Below are 17,929 nucleotides of genomic sequence, written 5' to 3'. Positions count from 1 at the left end.
GGAGCTTTGTCTTCCCTATGTTCACCAAAGCTTCCAATGCATTGTGGGCTAGGCTCGAACCTGGGTCACCTGGGTTCTGTGCATGGCAAAGCAGTCATGCTAGCCAATGAGCTGTTTCCTCAGCCTTGGAGAGTGAGTGTGTGTACATGTAAGTATATACATTATGCCTTTTTTTTTTTTTTAAAGTAATTTAGTGGTTTACAAGACTACAGGGGTAGATTTTCACACCACACTCAACACAAAGTTCTGTTGTTTTTTTTAAATTGGATTGTTATACATTCGGCAGTAAATACAGTAGTTTGCACATGCATCACATTTCTCAGTTTTCCACATAAAACCACAACGCCCACTAGGTCCTCTGTCACCCTTTTCGAACTTTTTGGTGCAATACACCAACTCCAGTTCAGGTTCTACTTGTGTTTTCTCTTCTGATCTTGTTTTCCTTATTTATTTATCTTGTTTTTCAACTTCTGCCTCTGAGTGACATCATCCCATATTCATCCTTCTGTTTCTGACTTATTTCACTTAACATGAATTTTTCAAGCTCCATCCAAGATGGGCTGGAAACAGTGAAGTCACAATCTTTAATAGCTGGATAGAGGAGGGGAAGATAGGGGGAGAGGAAGATAGACACCTGCAGACCTGCTTCACCGCCTGTGAAGCGACTCCCCTGCAGGTGGGGAGCCAGGGGGATCGAGCCGGGATCCTTAGACCGGTCCTTGGGCTTTGTGCCACTTGCGCTTAACCCGCTGCACTACCGCCCGATTCCCTAAGATTTAATACTATTTTTAAAAAATATTTTCCCCCTTTTTTTGCCCTTGTTTATTGTTGTAGTTACTGATGTTGTCGTTGTTGGATAGGACAGAGAGAAATGGAGAGAGGAGGGGAAGACAGAGGGGGAGAGAAAGATAAGACACCTGCAGACCTGCTGCACTGCCTGTGAAGCGACTGCCCTCCAGGTGGGTAGCCGGGGCTCGCACCAGGATCCTTATGAGATCCTTATGCCGGTCCTTGCGCTTTGCCCGCTGTGATACCACCCGACTCCCAAGATTTAATACTATTACAGAAGAACTATACATGACAAAATAAGCACATCTGCCCAGTAGTTCCCGGTATGAATAAGTTCTTGGCTCCCATTTGGGTTTAATTGTAATATTAACATTTTGGAATAGCAACTAAGTTATTTGCAGGAAGATAAAGCCATAAAGGCCACTAGGCTCCCTGCGCATAGTTAGCGGGACTTGAGGCCCAATAGGTGTTCAGATCCTCTGTGGAGCTGTACTGCAGGTGTCTCTCTCTTTTCCCTCCCTGTGTTTCCCTCCTCTCGCCTCTCAATTTCTCTGTCTATTCAAAATAAAGTAAAATTATACATATATTTTAAAGAGGCCTACTTCACAGGCGGTGAAGCAGGTCTGCAGGTGTCTATCTCCCCCCCTCTGTCTTCCCCTCCTCTCTCCATGTCTCTCTGTCCTATCCAACAACAACATCAATAACAACAATAAAACAACAAGGGCAACAAAAGGGAATCAAATAAATATTAAAAAGTTATATATAGTAGCATGTGCGCTAGACTGAATGCTCCACTACCCAGCCGCTTTTTTTTTTTTTTTTTTTTTTGCCTCCAGGGTTATTCCTGGGGCTTGGTGCCTGCACTACGAATCCCCTGCTCCTGGCGGCCATTTTTTTTCTTTGTTGCCCTTATTGTTGTTGCTATTTTTATTGTTGTTGGATAGGACACCTGCAGACCATCACCGTTTGTCAAGCGACCCGCCCCTCAGGTAGGGAGTTGGGTCCTCTAACCCGGATCCTTGTGCCTCTCCCCATGTGCGCTTAACTTGCTGCGCACTGCCTGGCTCCTAAGCCGCCTTTTTTTTTTTTTTTTTTTTTAAATATTTATTCATTCCCTTTTTGTTGCCCTTGTTTTTTTATTGTTGTAGTTATTATAATTTGTTACAGATGTTGAATTGGACAGAAAGAAATGGAGAGAGGAGGGTAAGACAGAAGGAGAGAAAGACACCTGTAGACCAGCTTCACCCCTGCCGGTGGGGAGCCGGGCTCGAACCGGGATCCTTAGCTCGGTCCTGCACTTTGCGCCAAGTGCGCTTAACCTGCTGTGCTACCGCCCGACTCCCCCTAAGCCGCCTTTTCAAAAGATAGAAACAGTGGGCCGGATGGTGGCGCACCTGTTTAAGTGCATGTACCACGAGTAATAACTAAGATTCAAGCCCCCGCCACCACCTGCAGCGGGGAAGCTTCACGAGTGGTGAAGCAAGACTGCAGGTGTCTCTGTCTCTCTACCTCTTTATCTCCCCCTCTCAGTTTCTATTCTATCAAGTAAAGTTAAATGATAGAAACAGGAGAGAGATAGAAAGAGAGAAATGCAACTGCATGGCAGCGTCCTTCAATGCCCTGAGGGCTGGGCTCGAATCTGGGTTGTCCATATGGCAAAACACCACACTACCCATTTCACCGGCTCCAAAGCATATAATACTTTAAAAAACATTTTATTTACTTATTAGAGACAGAAATTTAGAGGAGTAGTGGAGATATAGAGGGGAAGAGAGACACCTGCAGACCTGATTCACCGCTTCTGAAGCGACTACCCTGCAGGTGGGGAGCCGGGGGCTCAAACGGGGATCCTTAAGTCCTTGTGCTTTGCGCCATATACGCTTAACCCGCTGCGCTACCTCCCGACTCCCTATATAATACATTTCTTAGTGGAGGGAGCTAGAAAGTTAAGGTTTGGGACCCTTTCAGACTTCTTGAGTTCTCAAAAGGCGAAGGCTAGTTGTCTGTGCTTACATCAAAATATAGAATCCAGGGATTCTGGACAACTGGGCTGGCGCGCACTTGACGCGCCATTTCAGGACTGCCCAGCAGAGGGCGCCCCTCGCCCGCGGGCCTCAGCCAGTGGCGGCGGCGGCGGCGGAGGCTGTGCGTCCTCGGCCCGGGGGCGGGGTCAGCGCGCTCACGTGACCCTCGCTCATGGCGGCGGCGGCAGCTGTGGCGCTGGCGGCGCTCGGCGGCCGGAGCCGGATTCTGTAGCCTGGGTGTGGGCCCGCGTCAGTCTGTGCCTCCTTCGGCCCCCTCTCTCGTCTTCCGGAGTGTGGCTGGCGGAGCGGGGATGGCGGAGCGAGGCCTGGAGCCCGCGCCGACCGCGGTGGCTGCGCTGCCGCCCGAAGTGCGGGCGCAGCTGGCGGAGCTGGAGCTGGAGCTGTCGGAGGGTAGGAGGCGGGCGGGGGGTGCGGGCCCGGGGTCGCGGGTCGGGGGGTGTCCCGGGGGCGGCGTGCGGGGCGCGGGGGCGCGGTTTGCGGGGTCTCCCGGCGCGCCCTGCCGGCCGGCCCCCGGGGGCTGGGGGCTGCGGGAAACCTGGCCGGGCTTGCAGGGTGCATTTCCCTGCGCCTCTCCCTCTTCGGGGCAGGAAGGGGTCTCCGTGCCGCTCATTGTGTCCTCCGCGAGGGGGGCTGGGGCAGGCGGGGGGGCCTCCCTCCCCGGCCCGGGCTGCTCTGGGCTCCCTGCCCCCCAGCCCGAGACAAAGCTGCTGCCGGCGGCCGGGCTCAGTGGGGGCGGGGTGAGCTGGTGGCTGACAGCCTCCCTCCTGCTCCTTCCCCTGTGTGTGGGGGGTGGGGGGGCAGGGCCCCAGGCCTGTTTCATCTCTCCCCACCTTTCAGAGAAAGAGACACTGGGCGATCCCGCTGCGTTTCTTCTTTTCTCCCTCTGTAACAATGCAAGGTGCCTCCCCAGTGACAGGAGTGAGGTCGGAGCTGGGTGGGCCCTCGAGGGGCCTAGGGAGACGAGGCAGTGGCTTTAACCCGGAGACATGCACACGGTGTTGCTTTTGGGCCTTTGTCATAACCCCCTACACACACACACACACACACACACACACACACACACACACACACACACACACACACACAACACGCGCTGTACTCGGGCTGAATTTTTCCGCCATCTGATCACCTTTGGGAGGCTTTGAAGAGGGAAGGAAAAGGTGGCCGCCGCTTACATCTTAAGACCTGAGCTGCACCTTCTTTCCTTTTGATATTGGACTGCTCCAAGATTTGGTTTGATTTTAAGAATTTAAAAAAGAAAAAGCGATGAGATCAAGTCATTATGACTAGAGGAGTCCACTGGACGACAACAATGAGAGAAGCAGCGTTGCTCTGCTGTGGGCATGTGATCAGCCTTCTGTGCAGTTGTGATCAGTTCTCCAGAAAGTTCCTGTTTTTATCTCAGACAAAAGCAGCATTTTCTCCAAGCTTGATGTCAGTGTTGTGGTGGTCTCTGAGTTGCATATTCCTGCTGAGCTTCTTGCCAGAGACCCTTTAAGCATTTTTCAAGTGTTGATGGGAGGAGAATATGATAAAATCCCAGGAGATTTGACTTTTTGTTTACTCTAGAGGCATTATCTTAGCCCCTCAGTCCCTGAACAGTGGGGAAAAAAAAACAAACTAGAAGTAGATGTGAGTTTTTAAATCCGATTGGGCATGGAAAGAAATAATTATTTTAATAATCCTGTTAGGTTTTCTCTATGTATAGAGAGGTGTTGTTTTCACATACACTTCAATTACCAACATATTACTTTTCAGTTAATCAGTTGGGAAGTTATTCTTTGGTCAGTTGGCAGAATCCTCAATGGGTAAATTTGTTTGTGTGGAATGTTTACAGCATGAACAGATTCTTGCCTTTCCAGATACCTCATTCTTCTCCTAGACTTGATTGTTGTCATTAAATTCACGGTGACTTTCTTTCAAACCTGATTTTTAAAATAGTCACTTTAACAGTAACAAATGAGCTGGCTTTGAGTAGCCTGAGAGAGGGTTTGCATAGATGTTTGCATCAGAGCAAGATAGGAGTTGATTGCTTCTACATGGAGAGGGAAATCCTGGAAGCTCCTTATTCTGGGTATATCTCTTTCCAGCTGATTATTGTTTACTTCTGCGGGTGTTTCTAGAGATGATTCCCAGGAACTATTTCTAGGATTCACACTGATTAGCTCACCTTTCTCTCCTTCAGAAAGGTGTGAAGCTCATACAAACTGGATACCAAAGCTTAAACATTTTCAGGACAACTGCAGGGTTTGCACTCCAGTGCCAGATTGTTTTGGTTGACATTAAGACTTACTTTGAGTGGGTTTCTTATATATTTGTGTTGGATTATTTCTTTTAGCAATGAGTGACAAAAAAAAAAAAAAAGGAAATACAGTTGAAAAAAAATCTTGGGCCTGCAGTGTCTGTCAGCAGCTTGGCCGTCTGTCTTTGTCCACAGGATGGTGGATGTAGGTAGGCATTTTTAGGAATTCAAGTGAAGTTTAAACAATCAAGCCCTCTACATCCATAGCTCATTGTTATTTGTGATGTCTGGTGCCTATTTCGGTCTGTTGTTGCTGTCGTCACTGGGGTTTTACCACTCCAGGCCAACTTTTTCAGGTGAGCAGACAGAGACAGAGGGAGAGTGGACACCAGAACAGTAAAGCTTCCTTCAGTGTCATGGAGGCCGGGCTTTTGAACCTATGTTGCCAGCCAAGTAAGCTATACTGCCACCCCCCAAACAACATCTTTTGAATGAAGCTCTTTTTGTTTGTTGTGTTTCATTTTCTCTGCAGTTAACTGCTCCCGCAGAAGTGCCTTTATTTCGGAGGGGAAAAGTTTCGGCAAGAAGGAGGTTGTAGTGGCAATCTGTCCTAGTTACAGTGGAGGTCTGATCTGTATGCCTTTAAAATCTGTCCTTTGTACTTGCGTGTATTCTCAGCTGCAGCCCCTCAGTGCTGAGACAGGCAGGTCTGTGCCTCCTCCGGGTGCTTGCCGCAGAGCCCCACTGCGGCTGGTGCTCCAGTGGGTCCTGGACTCGGGGGTGAGAGCTGCCTGCTTCTGCACCAAAAAGAACGTCTCAGATTAGTCCAGAAATTGAAATCAAACCAACACGTAATCATGGGCTTTTCTGTACACTGAATAGGAAAGAGGCTTCTGCAAGTAGTCTTGGATCAACTTTTTTCCAAGAGCCGCCTGTACTGTTATTCATCTATTGTGTCTCGTAAACAGTCTCTCTGTGAGTCAGATGTCTGCACATAGAAGGACCGAGGTGAGGAGCAGGACTTGTTTCTTTTTTTTTTTTTCTTTATATATTTATTGGTTAGACAGCCAGAACTGAGAGGGAAGGGAGTGGGAGAGAGGGAGAGAGACAGGGACACCTGCAACACTGCTTCACCACTTGCAAAGCTTTCCTCCTGCAGATGGGGACCAGGGGCTCGAACCTGGATCCTTGTGCACTGTAACATGTGCTCAACCAGGTGCGCCACCACCCGGCCACAGCAGGACTTGTTTAAATCTGCTCGCACGTCACATTTCGTAGTGATTTTCTTGCAGGCTATCTCTGTCCGTTGAGATTTACCACAACTTTGTGAGTTGGTAGATTAAGTATTCAAACCACCTCCCTCTTTTTTTTCTTTTTTAACACAATGGAAAATTTAGAAATAGTTAAGCATTTTGTTTGAATTTTCTTATCTAATAAGTGCCATTATCTCAAGCTGCCATGTAATTACGGCATCAGTTACCACAGAATGATTTAAATATCGTTACTGCTCTTGCACAAGCTATTAACTCTTAACTTTTACTCCTGGAAAATGTTACAAAACAGTTGGGCACTTCAGTCCTACATAGGCCACCCGTTTTCTCTTCCCGAGATTTCTTTCAAACCTATCCCGCATGTGTTTGACCCAGCAAAAGTTTATTGTGTCTGCAGTGTGCAGTGGATGCCGAAGTGAGCAGGGTCCTGTGTTAGTATTTAAGGAGTTAGTGTTAAGGAGTCCAGTGGGAAATTATTTAAAAATACCAACAAAGCCATGCAAGAGACCCTGTTAAAAATTCCCTACAGAGGCAGCCTTCTAAGAAAAGAGGAAGCCGTTGGTTTTGTTGTTGTGAAGAAGCAGCAGAATGCTGTGCGTACAAGGTTGCACTGCCCTCCAGGAGAGAGAACTGTAGGTTAACTTATGCAGCGCAGGCTCAGTGTGAGGAAAACAAGAATGTAAGCCCCGTCCTGTGTCAGGGAGGAACTCAAGTCTACCAGTGTCTGAGAACAACCCAGAGACACAAGTGAAAAGGTTCTGAAGGTAAAATGACTCTGACTTGAAGGGATCCTCCCTTTTCTTGTTTGAACACTTCTCTAGATGCAAAATCAACAAAACATCCTCCAGTTCTATTTCCTCACACATATGGGAGGTGCTTCAGCTGCAGTCTTGAAAGTGGTGGGGTGAGAGAACTAACTCCCTGCTAGGAGTTGAAGCCAGTCCTCTGGAGGAGGTGACGGGAAAGGGAGTAGATGCTGAGTAGAGGTCGCATTTCAAAGAAGTAGGCAGAGGGGATGCAGACACAGAAACTGGTAAATCCCACCTGTAGTCCCCTACAGTGAGAAGTGGGCCACCTTCCCCTACACCATCATGGATTCATGAGCTTTACCTTTTCTTCTTTATTATTATTATTATTATCATCATTATCATTATTATTTTGCCTCCAGGGTTATTGCCGGGGCTCGGTGCCTGCACCATGAATCCACTGCTCCTGGAGGCCATTTTTTCCCCTTTTGTTGCCCTTGTTGTTTTCTGTTGTTGTTGTTGTTGCTGTCGCAGTCGTTGGATAGGACAGAGAGAAATGGAGAGAGGAGGGGAGACAGAGAGGGGGAGAGAAAGACAGACACCTGCAGACCTGCTTCACCACCTGAGAAGCGACTCCCCTGCAGGTGGGGAGCTGGGGGCTGAACCGGGATCCTTACGCTGGTCCTCGCGCTTTGCGCCACGTGCGCTTAACGCGCTGCACTACCGCCCGACTCCCTGTTATTTTTTTTTAACCAGAGCACTGCTTAGCTCTGGCTTATGGTGGTGTGAGGGATTGAACCTGGGACTTTGGAGCCTCAGGCATGAGAGTCTGTTTGCATAACCATTATGCTATCTACCCTCCACCCTCTCTTTTCTTTTTTAATACTTATTTATTTGATGGGGACAGAGAAATTGAGAGGGGGCATGGGTAGACAGCATAATGGTTATACAAAGAGACTCTCATGCCTGAGGCTCCAAAGTCCCAGGTTCTGTCTTCCGCACTACCATACGCCAGAGCTGAGCAGTGCTCTAGTAAAAGAAAAAGAAAAAAGAGAAATTGAGAGGGAGAAAGAAACACCTGCAGCACTGCTTCCACCTTGCAGGTGAGGGCTGGGCACTCGAATCCAGGTCCTTGCACATGGTAACCTGTCTGTTCTAGCAGGGTGACGCTACCCCTGGCCCCGCCTGCGAACTCCTTGTGGGGTATACTGGAACTCATCTTTGGGAAACGTGTCAGAACCCATGGCACAGTCCTCTGAAAATCCTCCTGCTGAGAAATTGTCACTCTCTGAGGGTGGAGTTTCATAGGTTGCTCCAGAGTAAAGGTAGAGGAAAGCGGGCTGATGTTGTTTTAGAGCCCAAACAGGTCGTGACTAAAAAAGTTACTGCGTGTCTGCAAACTGACTGACTCCAGTTATGACTCTGGAAAAGCGAGAAGGACTCCACAGCGGTGTGGAGGGCAGTGGCACAGGAGCTGTGACAGGCAGACTCATTTCCAGAATGATCCACCTGGCTGCAGAGGACAGTGCTTGCTTGGGCATTCTGGTCCTAGTATGGATTTTGAAGTGTTCTCCTTGTCTGCTGCCTAGCACCGAGCTGGAATTAAAATCTTGTTTAAAAGGTTAATAGTCATGATTACTTTTATCAGAACCTGCTCAGCTCTGGCTTATGGTGGTGCTGGGGATTGAACCTGGGACCGTGGAGCCTCAAGCGTGGAAGTCTTTTTGCATAATCACTATATCACCTCCCTATCCCTATTAACTAATTAGAGAATTAGAGCATCACCCTGGCATATGCAGTGCTGGGGATTGAACTGGGGACCTGACTCATGCAAGTCTAGCATTCTACCGGTGCTGGATTTCCTGACTGCTAAAAATAATAAAAACATTAAAAAAATTCAGTTTAAGTTTTTACTTTTTGAGAGAGACACCAGAGCAGGGCTTTGTCATTGTATGCAAAGCCTGCATGAATCCCAGGACCTCATGCACAACACAACTTGTGCTAAGCCGGATTTTAAGAATAGTCATTTACTTTGTGGCTATAGAGGCCAGAGCACCACTCTGGAACACGTGGTGGGATCAGACCCAGGGCTCCCCGTGTGTAGGCCCGTGCTCCCCAGACTGCTGTGCCGGAGTTTTGAATTTGGTAAATCATTAACCTTCCTTTCTTTACCCAGACTTTTTTCCCTGGCCTGTGAAAGGGTTAGGACCTCAGGGTTGAAAGTTCAGTGATTGGCTTAAAAAGGCAGTCACACTTTATTTGTATTAGACTACTATAGAGGTCCTTGATTTTTCTCATCATTAACTCAAGAATATTCTTTTAGTCTTGAGTCCCTTTTATTCCCTGTACAATTATCGAAGAGTTCGCCTTTTTTTTAAAAAAAAAAAATTTATTAATGAGAGGGATAGGAGAGAAAGAACCAGACATCACTCTGGTACATGTGCTGCTGGGGATTGAACTCAGGACCTCATGCTCAGGAGTCCTATGCTTTATTCACTGCACCACCTCCTGGATCACTTCACTGTTTGTTTGTTTTTTTAATAATTTTTTTCTTGGGGTTGGGTGGTGGCGCATCTGGTTGAGTGCACATGTTATAATGCACAAGGGCCTGGGCTCAAGCCCCCGGTACCTGCCCTCAGAGGGAAAGCTTTACAAGTGGGGAAGCAGGGCTCCAGGTGTCTCTCTGTCTCTCTCCCTCTCTGTCTCCTTTTCCCTCTCAATTTCTGGCTGCTCAATCCAATAAACAAAGATAATTTAAAAAATTAAAAAATTAAAATTTTATTTTCTCTAGTCCCATTTCTCCCCCCAAAGATAGATCTATTTATTTATTATTATTTTTTTGAGATTTACTTACTTACTTATTTATTTATTTATTTATCTGAGAGGTAGAGAGAGGGGGAAAGAGGACCAGTGCACCACTCTGGTACGTGAGATGCTGAGGATTGAACTCAGGACCTCATGTTTGAGAGTCCAGTGCTTTATCCACTGCACCACCTCCCAGGTAGCACTTTTCTTTTTCCTTTTTGCCTCCAGGGTTATGGCTGGGGCTCGGTGCCTGCACTATGAGTCCACTGCTCCTGGAGGCCATTTTTCCATTTTGTTGCCCTTGTTGTTGTTATTGTTGTCTTTGCTGCTGTTGTTGGATAGCACAGAGAGAAACCAGGAGAGGAAGGAAAGACAGAGAGAGATAAACACCTGCAGACCTGCTGCACCACTTGTGAAGAGACGCCCCCCATCATGTGGGGAACCTGGGCTCGAACCAGGATCCTTACGTTGGTGCTTCAGTCTTTGTGCTTTGCACCACTTGCATTTAACCCGCTGCGCTACCACCTGGCCCCCAAGGCAGCACTTTTTTTTTTTTTTTTGAAATTTATTTATTTTTCCCATTTTGTTGCCCTTGTTTTTTTATTGTTGTTGTTATTGACGTCGTCGTTAATAGGATGGAGAGAAATGGAGAGAGGAGGAGAAGACAGAGGGGGAGAGAAAGATAGACACCTGCAGACCTGCTTCACTGCCTGTGGCTTGAACTGGGATCCTATGCTGGTCCTTGAGCTTGGCGCCATGTACACTTAACCCGCTGCGCTACCGCCCGACTCCCAAGGCAGCACTTTTTAATGTAAACCTAAACTTGATCTCTAGGAGCTCTCTGGCTGCAAACATTGTAACATTTATAGTTTTTATCGTTTCCCCCATATCATAGGTTTTTGAAATAATATTTTATATATTTATTTTAATGAGAGAGACACATACAGAGACAGACCGAAGCACTGCTCAGCTCTAGTTTATGGTGGTGCTGGGGATTGAACCTGGGACCTCAGAGCCTCAGGCATGAAAGTCTTTGCAGACTTTAGTCTCCCAAGCCCTAATCAATCCTTTCTTTCTTTCTTTTTTTTTTTTTTTTGTCTCTATTTGTTAATTATTTAAGTTACTTTTCTGTTTTATTTGGAAGTATAAGCTCCTGGAGAGGAGAGGTCATTCATATCAAGCTTATTTAATGAAACCCTAACTATTTCTTTATTGTTCTGTATTGTTCTGGGAGTGCAGTTCATTTGTGCTCACTGGAATTGAAACATCAGGTGTCTGTGTTGAGGATTTGATTTTGGTATTAGGCAGGGTGACTGCTCATTTGAGAAGCACAGGCTTTGGCATCTGGTGGGCCTGGGTCCAAGTTCTGGCTTTATCACTTGTTAGCTCTGTGACCTTGGACAGTTTGCCTCCATGATTTTCATTTCTCCAGTGCTTTCATTTACAAAAGAGTTACTTTATTAACTTCCCATGAATCAGAGAGCTTCACACTAGACAAGCAGAGTGAGAGAGAAAAGCCAGAGCATCACTCTGGCATGAGCAGCTCTGGGGATTGAACCAGGAACCTCAGGCTTGCAGTTTGTGCCCTGTCAGTTGAACTGTCTCACTGGCTGATATTTCATCAATTCTAAAGTGAAAAAAAAAAAAAGAATAAAAGAAAGACTAGGAGAAAAATGGCAACCTTAGATCTGGAAAGAGGTCTAAATTGAAATAATAAGAGAACAGCTGAGTGACATAGTGAGAGCTTAGTACATGTCCCAATTCTTCTTCTTCTAGTGTTTGCCCTTCTTCCGTAGCCAGTCAACAGCGTCAGGTTGAGCCTGATGTAAAGTTTCGAGACCTCCTTTGAATCTGGAGAGGTGGCAGTTGTTGACTATGTGGGTCATAGTCTGTCTGGAGCCGCAGGGGCAGTTCGGGTCGTCTCTGGCTCCCCAGCGATGGAACATAGCGGCGCACCGGCCATGGCCTGTTCAATAGCGATTGAGGAGGGCCCGATCATAACGTGCTAGGTCAAAGCCGGGTTGACGCTTGCAGGGGTCTGTGATGAGGTGTTTGTTCTTCACATCAGCTGACTGCCAACTCTTTTTCTAAGAGACTGGAACAGAGAAGTTCAGTGTAGGCGTAGGGGACCAGATTGGGTGACGAGACATCAAGCGTTGGACAGGGTGGGCGAAGATATCCGCGTATATTGGCAGGTCCGGTCGAGCGTAGACGCGGGAAATGAACCTTGATGATGCCGCATCCTGACGAATATCTGGCGGGGCGATGTTGCTAAGAACTGGCAGCCATGGAACCGGGGTGGAATGGATGGTTCCAGAAATGATTCTCATGGAGGAATATAATTTGGAATCGACCAAGTGGACATGGGGGCTACGGAACCATACTGGGGCACAGTATTCTGCAGTGGAATAGCATAATGCCAGAGATGATGATTGTAGTGTGGAAGCGCTCGCGCCCCATGAGGAGCTGGCCAGTCTTGCAATGATGTTATTCCTCGCGCCCGCCTTTGCTGCAGTTCTTATGAGATGTTCGTGAAATGACAGAGTGCGATCGAGAGTAACGCAAAGATAGACTGGCTGGGCTTCATGTCGGATTCTCGTACCGCCAAGCTGCACATTAAGCTCACGCGAGGCCGAGGCATGGTGTAGATGGAAAACAGATGATACCGTTTTTGCAGTGCTAGGGATTAGTCGCCATTTTTTACAGTAATCAGATATCAGAGACATGTCTTTCGTGAGTGTTTCCTCGAGGATGTCGAACTTGGATGCCTGAGTTGCACAGCAGATGTCATCGGCGTAGATGAACTTCCTTGAAGAAGTTTCTGGGAGGTCATTGATGTAAATATTAAATAGCGTTGGAGCCAGAACAGAGCCCTGGGGGAGGCCACTTGAGACAGGTCTCCATCTGCTAGACTTGTCACCCAGAGGCACCCGGAATCTTCTGTTTTGGAGAAGAAACGATATAGTGTTGGCCACCCATGGAGGCAGGCATCTTGAGATCTTGACCAGGAGACCACGGTGCCAGACCGTGTCATAGGCTGCTGTGAGATCAACAAAGACACCCAATTATAATGACTGTTATTTATTTTATCGCCATCAGGGTTTTTAAATTTTTTAAATTTTATATTTATTTATTTTCTCTTTTGTTGCCCTTGTTTATTGTTGTTGTAGTTACTGATGTTGTCGTTGGATAGAACAGAGAGAAATGGAGAGAGGAGAGGAAGACAGAGGGGGAGAGAAAGACAGACACCTGCAGACCTGCTTCACCACCTGTGAAGTGGCTTCCCTGCAGGTGGGGAGCCGGGGGCTCGAACCGGGATCCTTATACTGGTCATTGTGCTTTGCGCCACTTGTGCTTAACCTGCTGCGCTACGCCCGACTCCCACCTTTTTAATATTTTAAAAAGTATTGTATTTATTAATGAGAGGACTAGGAGGAGAGGGGGAGAGAGCGAGAGGACGAGAACCAGGCATCACTGTGGTACATGTCCTGCTGGGGATCAAACTCAGGTCTCATTCTTGAGAATCCAGTGCTTTATCCACTGCACCACCTCCTGGACCATTCTTTTTCTCTTTCTCTCTCCCTTTCTGTCCCTCACCCATTTTCTAGATCAGGGATGGGGAACATTCCATCCACAGGCTGAACATAGAGCCCGTGAAATCATTTGGTTTGGCCCTGCCTAGGCAACTCAGACTTTTTTTATATAACATTAAATGATACATTTAAGAAACAGTGGTAGGGAGAGAGAGAGAGAGAGAGAGTACATCATTGAAGCTTCCTCCAGTGTGGTGGGTGCTAGATTTGAACCTGGGGCAAAGCAGTGCGCTGCCCATTGAGCATATCGCCAGTCCAACTCTGAAGATCTTTTTCCAGAATTAAAAACTTTTTTTTTTGATAGTAAAATAAATTGAGAGAGGAAAACACACACGTGCACCGTGGCTTCACTGTACGTGAAGCTTTTCTCCCTGCAGGTGGGGTCCCAAGCCTTGAGCCCTGGCACTTGTGCATTATAATGTGTTCGATTCAGGGTTATTGCTGGGGCTCTGTACCTGCACCAGGAATCCACTGCTCCTGGAGGCTACTTTTTTTCTCTTTTGTTGCCCTTGCTGTTTAACATTGTTGTGGTCATTCATGTCTTTGTTGCTGGATAGGACAGAGAGAAATGGAGAGAGGAGGGGAAGGCAGTTGGGAGGAGAGAAAGACAGACACCTGCAGACCTGCTTCACCGCTTGTGAAGCGACTCCCCCTGCAGGTGGGGAGCCGGGGGCTTGAAGCAGGATCCTTACGCTGATCCTTGCGCTTCATGCCATGTGTGCTTAACCCGCCGTGCTATTGTCCGACCCCCTTCATTTTTCATTTTTACCAGCTTATAAGGAAAGTCAGACTCCCTCAGCTTCCCTCCTCACCACTCACAAACTTATCTTTAATGATTCCCACTTTTCATCCTTTTCCTCATTCATCCTTTTCTTGTCTCCTGCCCCTTTTATTCCTTCAGTCTCTTCCTCTGCCCTCCTCCCCCAGGGACCTCCCCCCAGCATCTTGAGGTCTGACTTCATTGATGGATCTGTTCATTCATAGTCATTCATGAGTCTGTGTCTCATCTCCTGCCTCTCATATAACACTTGGTGACTTGGCTCTTTCCCTTCAGCCTATAAATATGCTGAGGTTCTCTTCTTACAAAGATAAAAGACAGTTTCGTTTTGTGTGCTCACTTCTCTCCCTACAGTAGTTGCTAGGAGTTGGAATCTCCCTTCCGTCTTGTCTCACACTTGCTTACTTCTTAGCCCCTGAACTCTGTCTCATCAGGTCTCTCAAACAGCCCCGAAGGCTTCTATGGCTTCTGACTGTGTACTGAAGAGTACTCACCTGATACTGAAGAGTACTCACCTGACACTGAAGAGTACTCACCTGATACTGAAGAGTACTCACCTGACACGGCGCCTTTCTCTGCAGCACTGGAGAATGGGGGTCGTTACCTCTTTCCTCAGCTTCCACGGCGTCGTCCCACCACTCTGGGGACTCCTTCTCTTCTCTTTTTTCTTTTTCCTTTTGCTAGAGGGTGAGACAGAGAGATGTGTAGGAAGAGAGGCACCTGCAGCACACTCCACTGCTTGTGGAACTTGGCCTGGCATGGTGGGGACCAGGGGTGGAAGCCAAGTCACCCTGCGTAGCAGTGTGTGTGCACTGCCAGCCAAGCGACTGCCTTGCCCCTCTGACTTCCCGCTTACGGACTTTTCTTGGGCTTCTCTCCTCTCTCCTCCTCCTGTGGGTGTTCTTGGTATCCGTCATTATCCTCATCTTACATGCCCCTGCCAGCAGTCTCAGACATGCCCTGGGCCTCCTCCATCAGCCAGGAGGTCACTCTTCTGTCTTTCTGTAGCTCTGACTTGACTCAGCTCCAGATGTCCTGTTGACGACACCCCCCCCACACACACACACACAACTGTCACTTAAGTTCACAACTGTCTTTCTTATTTCAGCCTCCTCCCACTGGTATCACAGATATTTTCATACTTCCGGAATATCCACTTATCCAGGTCAAAAGCTTAAGGTCACACCATTGACTGTAATGCACCACAAAACCCTGTTGATTCTGTTTCCTCTGCTCTATCCACATAGTTTGAGCCATTTACTAAGACTATTCCAACAGCATACTTCAAACTTGGAGAATGGATACCAACCTGCTTCTGTTTTCTTAATTTTATTTTTATTTATTTATTGCTTGATTACTGGATAGAGACAGAGAAATTAAGAGTGTGGTGGAAGATAGGGAGAGAGACAGAGAGACACCTGCAGCCCTGCTTTACCATGTGTGAAACTTTTCCCCCTGAGGGGGGGACCGGGGGCTTGAACCGGGTCCTTGTGCACTGTATGTAGTGTGTGCGCTTCACTAGGTGCGCCACCACCTACTCCCCGCACCCCCTGCTTTCTTCTAAGATGTATTTATTTAGTTAGTGAGGGTGGAGGAGGGAGAGAACCAGAGCGGCCCTCTGGCACATGCAATGCTGGGATCGAACTTGTGCTCTCTTAAGCCCAGAGCTTTAACTTCTGTGTCACTCTGCCCACTTACAGTTCCTTCTCTCCAGTTCACCCTTCTCTGTACTGTGGTGAAATGCTCATTTTTCAAAAGGGATTTATCTTGTGTTTACTTAGAGAGAACCAGAGCAGCACTCTGGCACAAGCAGTGCTAGGGATCAAACCCAGGAACTCATACTTGAGAGTTCAATGGCATCTGCAAAAGGACTTGCTTTATTTAAGGACCAGGAGGGAGCTTACCAGGTAGAATGTATGAATGAAGTCCTCGGTTCAGGCCTTGACACCACATGAGAACTACCGTAGAAATGAAAACCAACAGCAACATAAAGCTCTTTTTCGTGAGGGGTTTATATATGTGGCATATTTATTATATACTTAAAAACTTCAGTAGTAGAATAAGCAAAGAGGCAGAGACTGGCCAGCCTTGTGACTTGGGCTGTGTGAGTTTCATTCGCCCGCGTTCAGCTTCACGATGCGCAGGTCCTGGGAGAAACAGCAGCAGCAGGAGCAAAAAACCAGAGGGGGGAAAGGGCTGAATTTCTGTCAGACTCTTACATGACTTTTAGTTCCCACAATTCTTTACGAGTTTATGTTCTTTTTTTTTTTTCCTCCAAGTTATTGCTGGGGCTCGGTGCCTGCACCACGAATCCACTGCTTCTGGAGGCTATTTCCCATGTTTTATCGTTGTGGTTATTATCATTGTTACTGACATCATTGTTGTTGGATAGGACGGAGAGAATTGGAGAGATGAGGGGAAGAGAGAGAGGAGGAGAGAAAAATAGAAAGATACCTATAGACCTGCTTCACCGCCTGTGAAGTGACCCCCCTGCAGGTGGGGAGCTGGAGGCTCGACCCGGATCCTCCTGCCGGCCTTGCGCTTTGCGCCAGAGTTTATGTTCTGTGCTATACATGTGTCGTATGCTGATGATGTCAGCCGTATGCTAAGTACCTGCATGGCAGAGTCTTCCTTTTGTTTACAGTCAGTAAGTCATAGCATTCCAATTCCAACTGAGAACATCATAGGCAGAACTAAAGGAAGCTTCATGGATGGTGACCCCATGCTGTGGTGTCTTTCCTTTGACTGCTTCTCTGTGTGAAACAAAGAATGAGTGCTGGGGTGGTAACGTGCATGTTACAGTGCGCAGGGAACCAGGTTCAGGCCCCAGTCTCCACCTGTAGGAGGGAAGCTTTACCTGTAGTGGTGAAGCAGGGCTGCAGGGGTCTCTTTCTCCCTTTCTATTTTCCCCTCCTTGATTTCTGTCTCTATTTAGTAAATAGATAAATTAAATGTTTTTGAAAGTGAGTGGAAAAAATTGACCTGGGATCAATGATAATGTGTATGTGTGAGACCCTGGCAGCCACTTTTTCCATTTGACTGGATAGGACAGAGGGGAATTGAGAGAGGGGAGATTGAAAGAGAGAAAGACAGACACCTGCAGGTAGGAAGCTGGGGGCTTGAACCAGGAGCCTTACGCCAGTCTTTGCTCTTCATTACTATGTGGGCTTAACCCGCTGTACCACCATTTGGCCCCCCACAAATCACATTCTTTCCTTCTTCCAGTTTAATCTTTTCTCGTTGGTTATCCCCGCAGGAGAAAGCTCAGCCATCTTGCTTCCCAAGGCCTGCCTTTCAGTGTCTCCCTTGCTCCCCCACATCTGTTCTCTGCTCCCCAGTCACGCTGAACGCCGTGCCCAGCTCCGCGCGCACTGTGTCTTTTCTGCGCTTTTTCCTTCCAGGCCTTGTACTGAGAAATGCCCGCTCTGGCATGCCTTCCCCTTTTTCTGCCTGGTTAACTTCTGTTCTACTCAATTTCCTGTAAGAAACCAGCCTTTCCTAAACTCTCTTGAGAAGTTAAGATCTCGGTATAAGTAGCTATCAATTACCGAGCTTATTATTTAATAGGCCCTGTACCTTCACACTTTGTACACCCTGCCTGACTGGGGAGGGTGAGTAGGTGCTGTGCTCACAACGGGGAGTGAGCAGAGCTAGCAGGAA

At 47.5% G+C, this 17,929-nt stretch overlaps 1 protein-coding gene across 4 annotated transcripts in view; it reads left to right on the top strand.

Annotated features, from left to right (window-relative positions):
- Positions 1–2,769: 2,769 nt before the first annotated feature.
- Positions 2,770–17,929, top strand: part of DIP2B (disco interacting protein 2 homolog B) — a 252,104-nt gene continuing 236,944 nt past the window's right edge. For 2 of the 4 annotated variants that reach the window (XM_060195371.1, XM_060195370.1), the window contains exon 1: positions 2,770–3,224. In XM_060195371.1, coding sequence (XP_060051354.1) covers positions 3,125–3,224 — 100 coding nt within the window. In that variant the 5' untranslated portion in view covers positions 2,770–3,124. The remainder of the gene's footprint in view (positions 3,225–17,929) is intronic. The other 2 variants (XM_060195368.1, XM_060195369.1) reach the window with 2 other exon arrangements.

The sequence above is a fragment of the Erinaceus europaeus genome, chromosome 7 (assembly GCF_950295315.1).
Source record: "Erinaceus europaeus chromosome 7, mEriEur2.1, whole genome shotgun sequence".
NCBI lineage: Eukaryota > Metazoa > Chordata > Mammalia > Eulipotyphla > Erinaceidae > Erinaceus > Erinaceus europaeus.
This window is presented reverse-complemented; position numbering and strand designations above follow the sequence as displayed.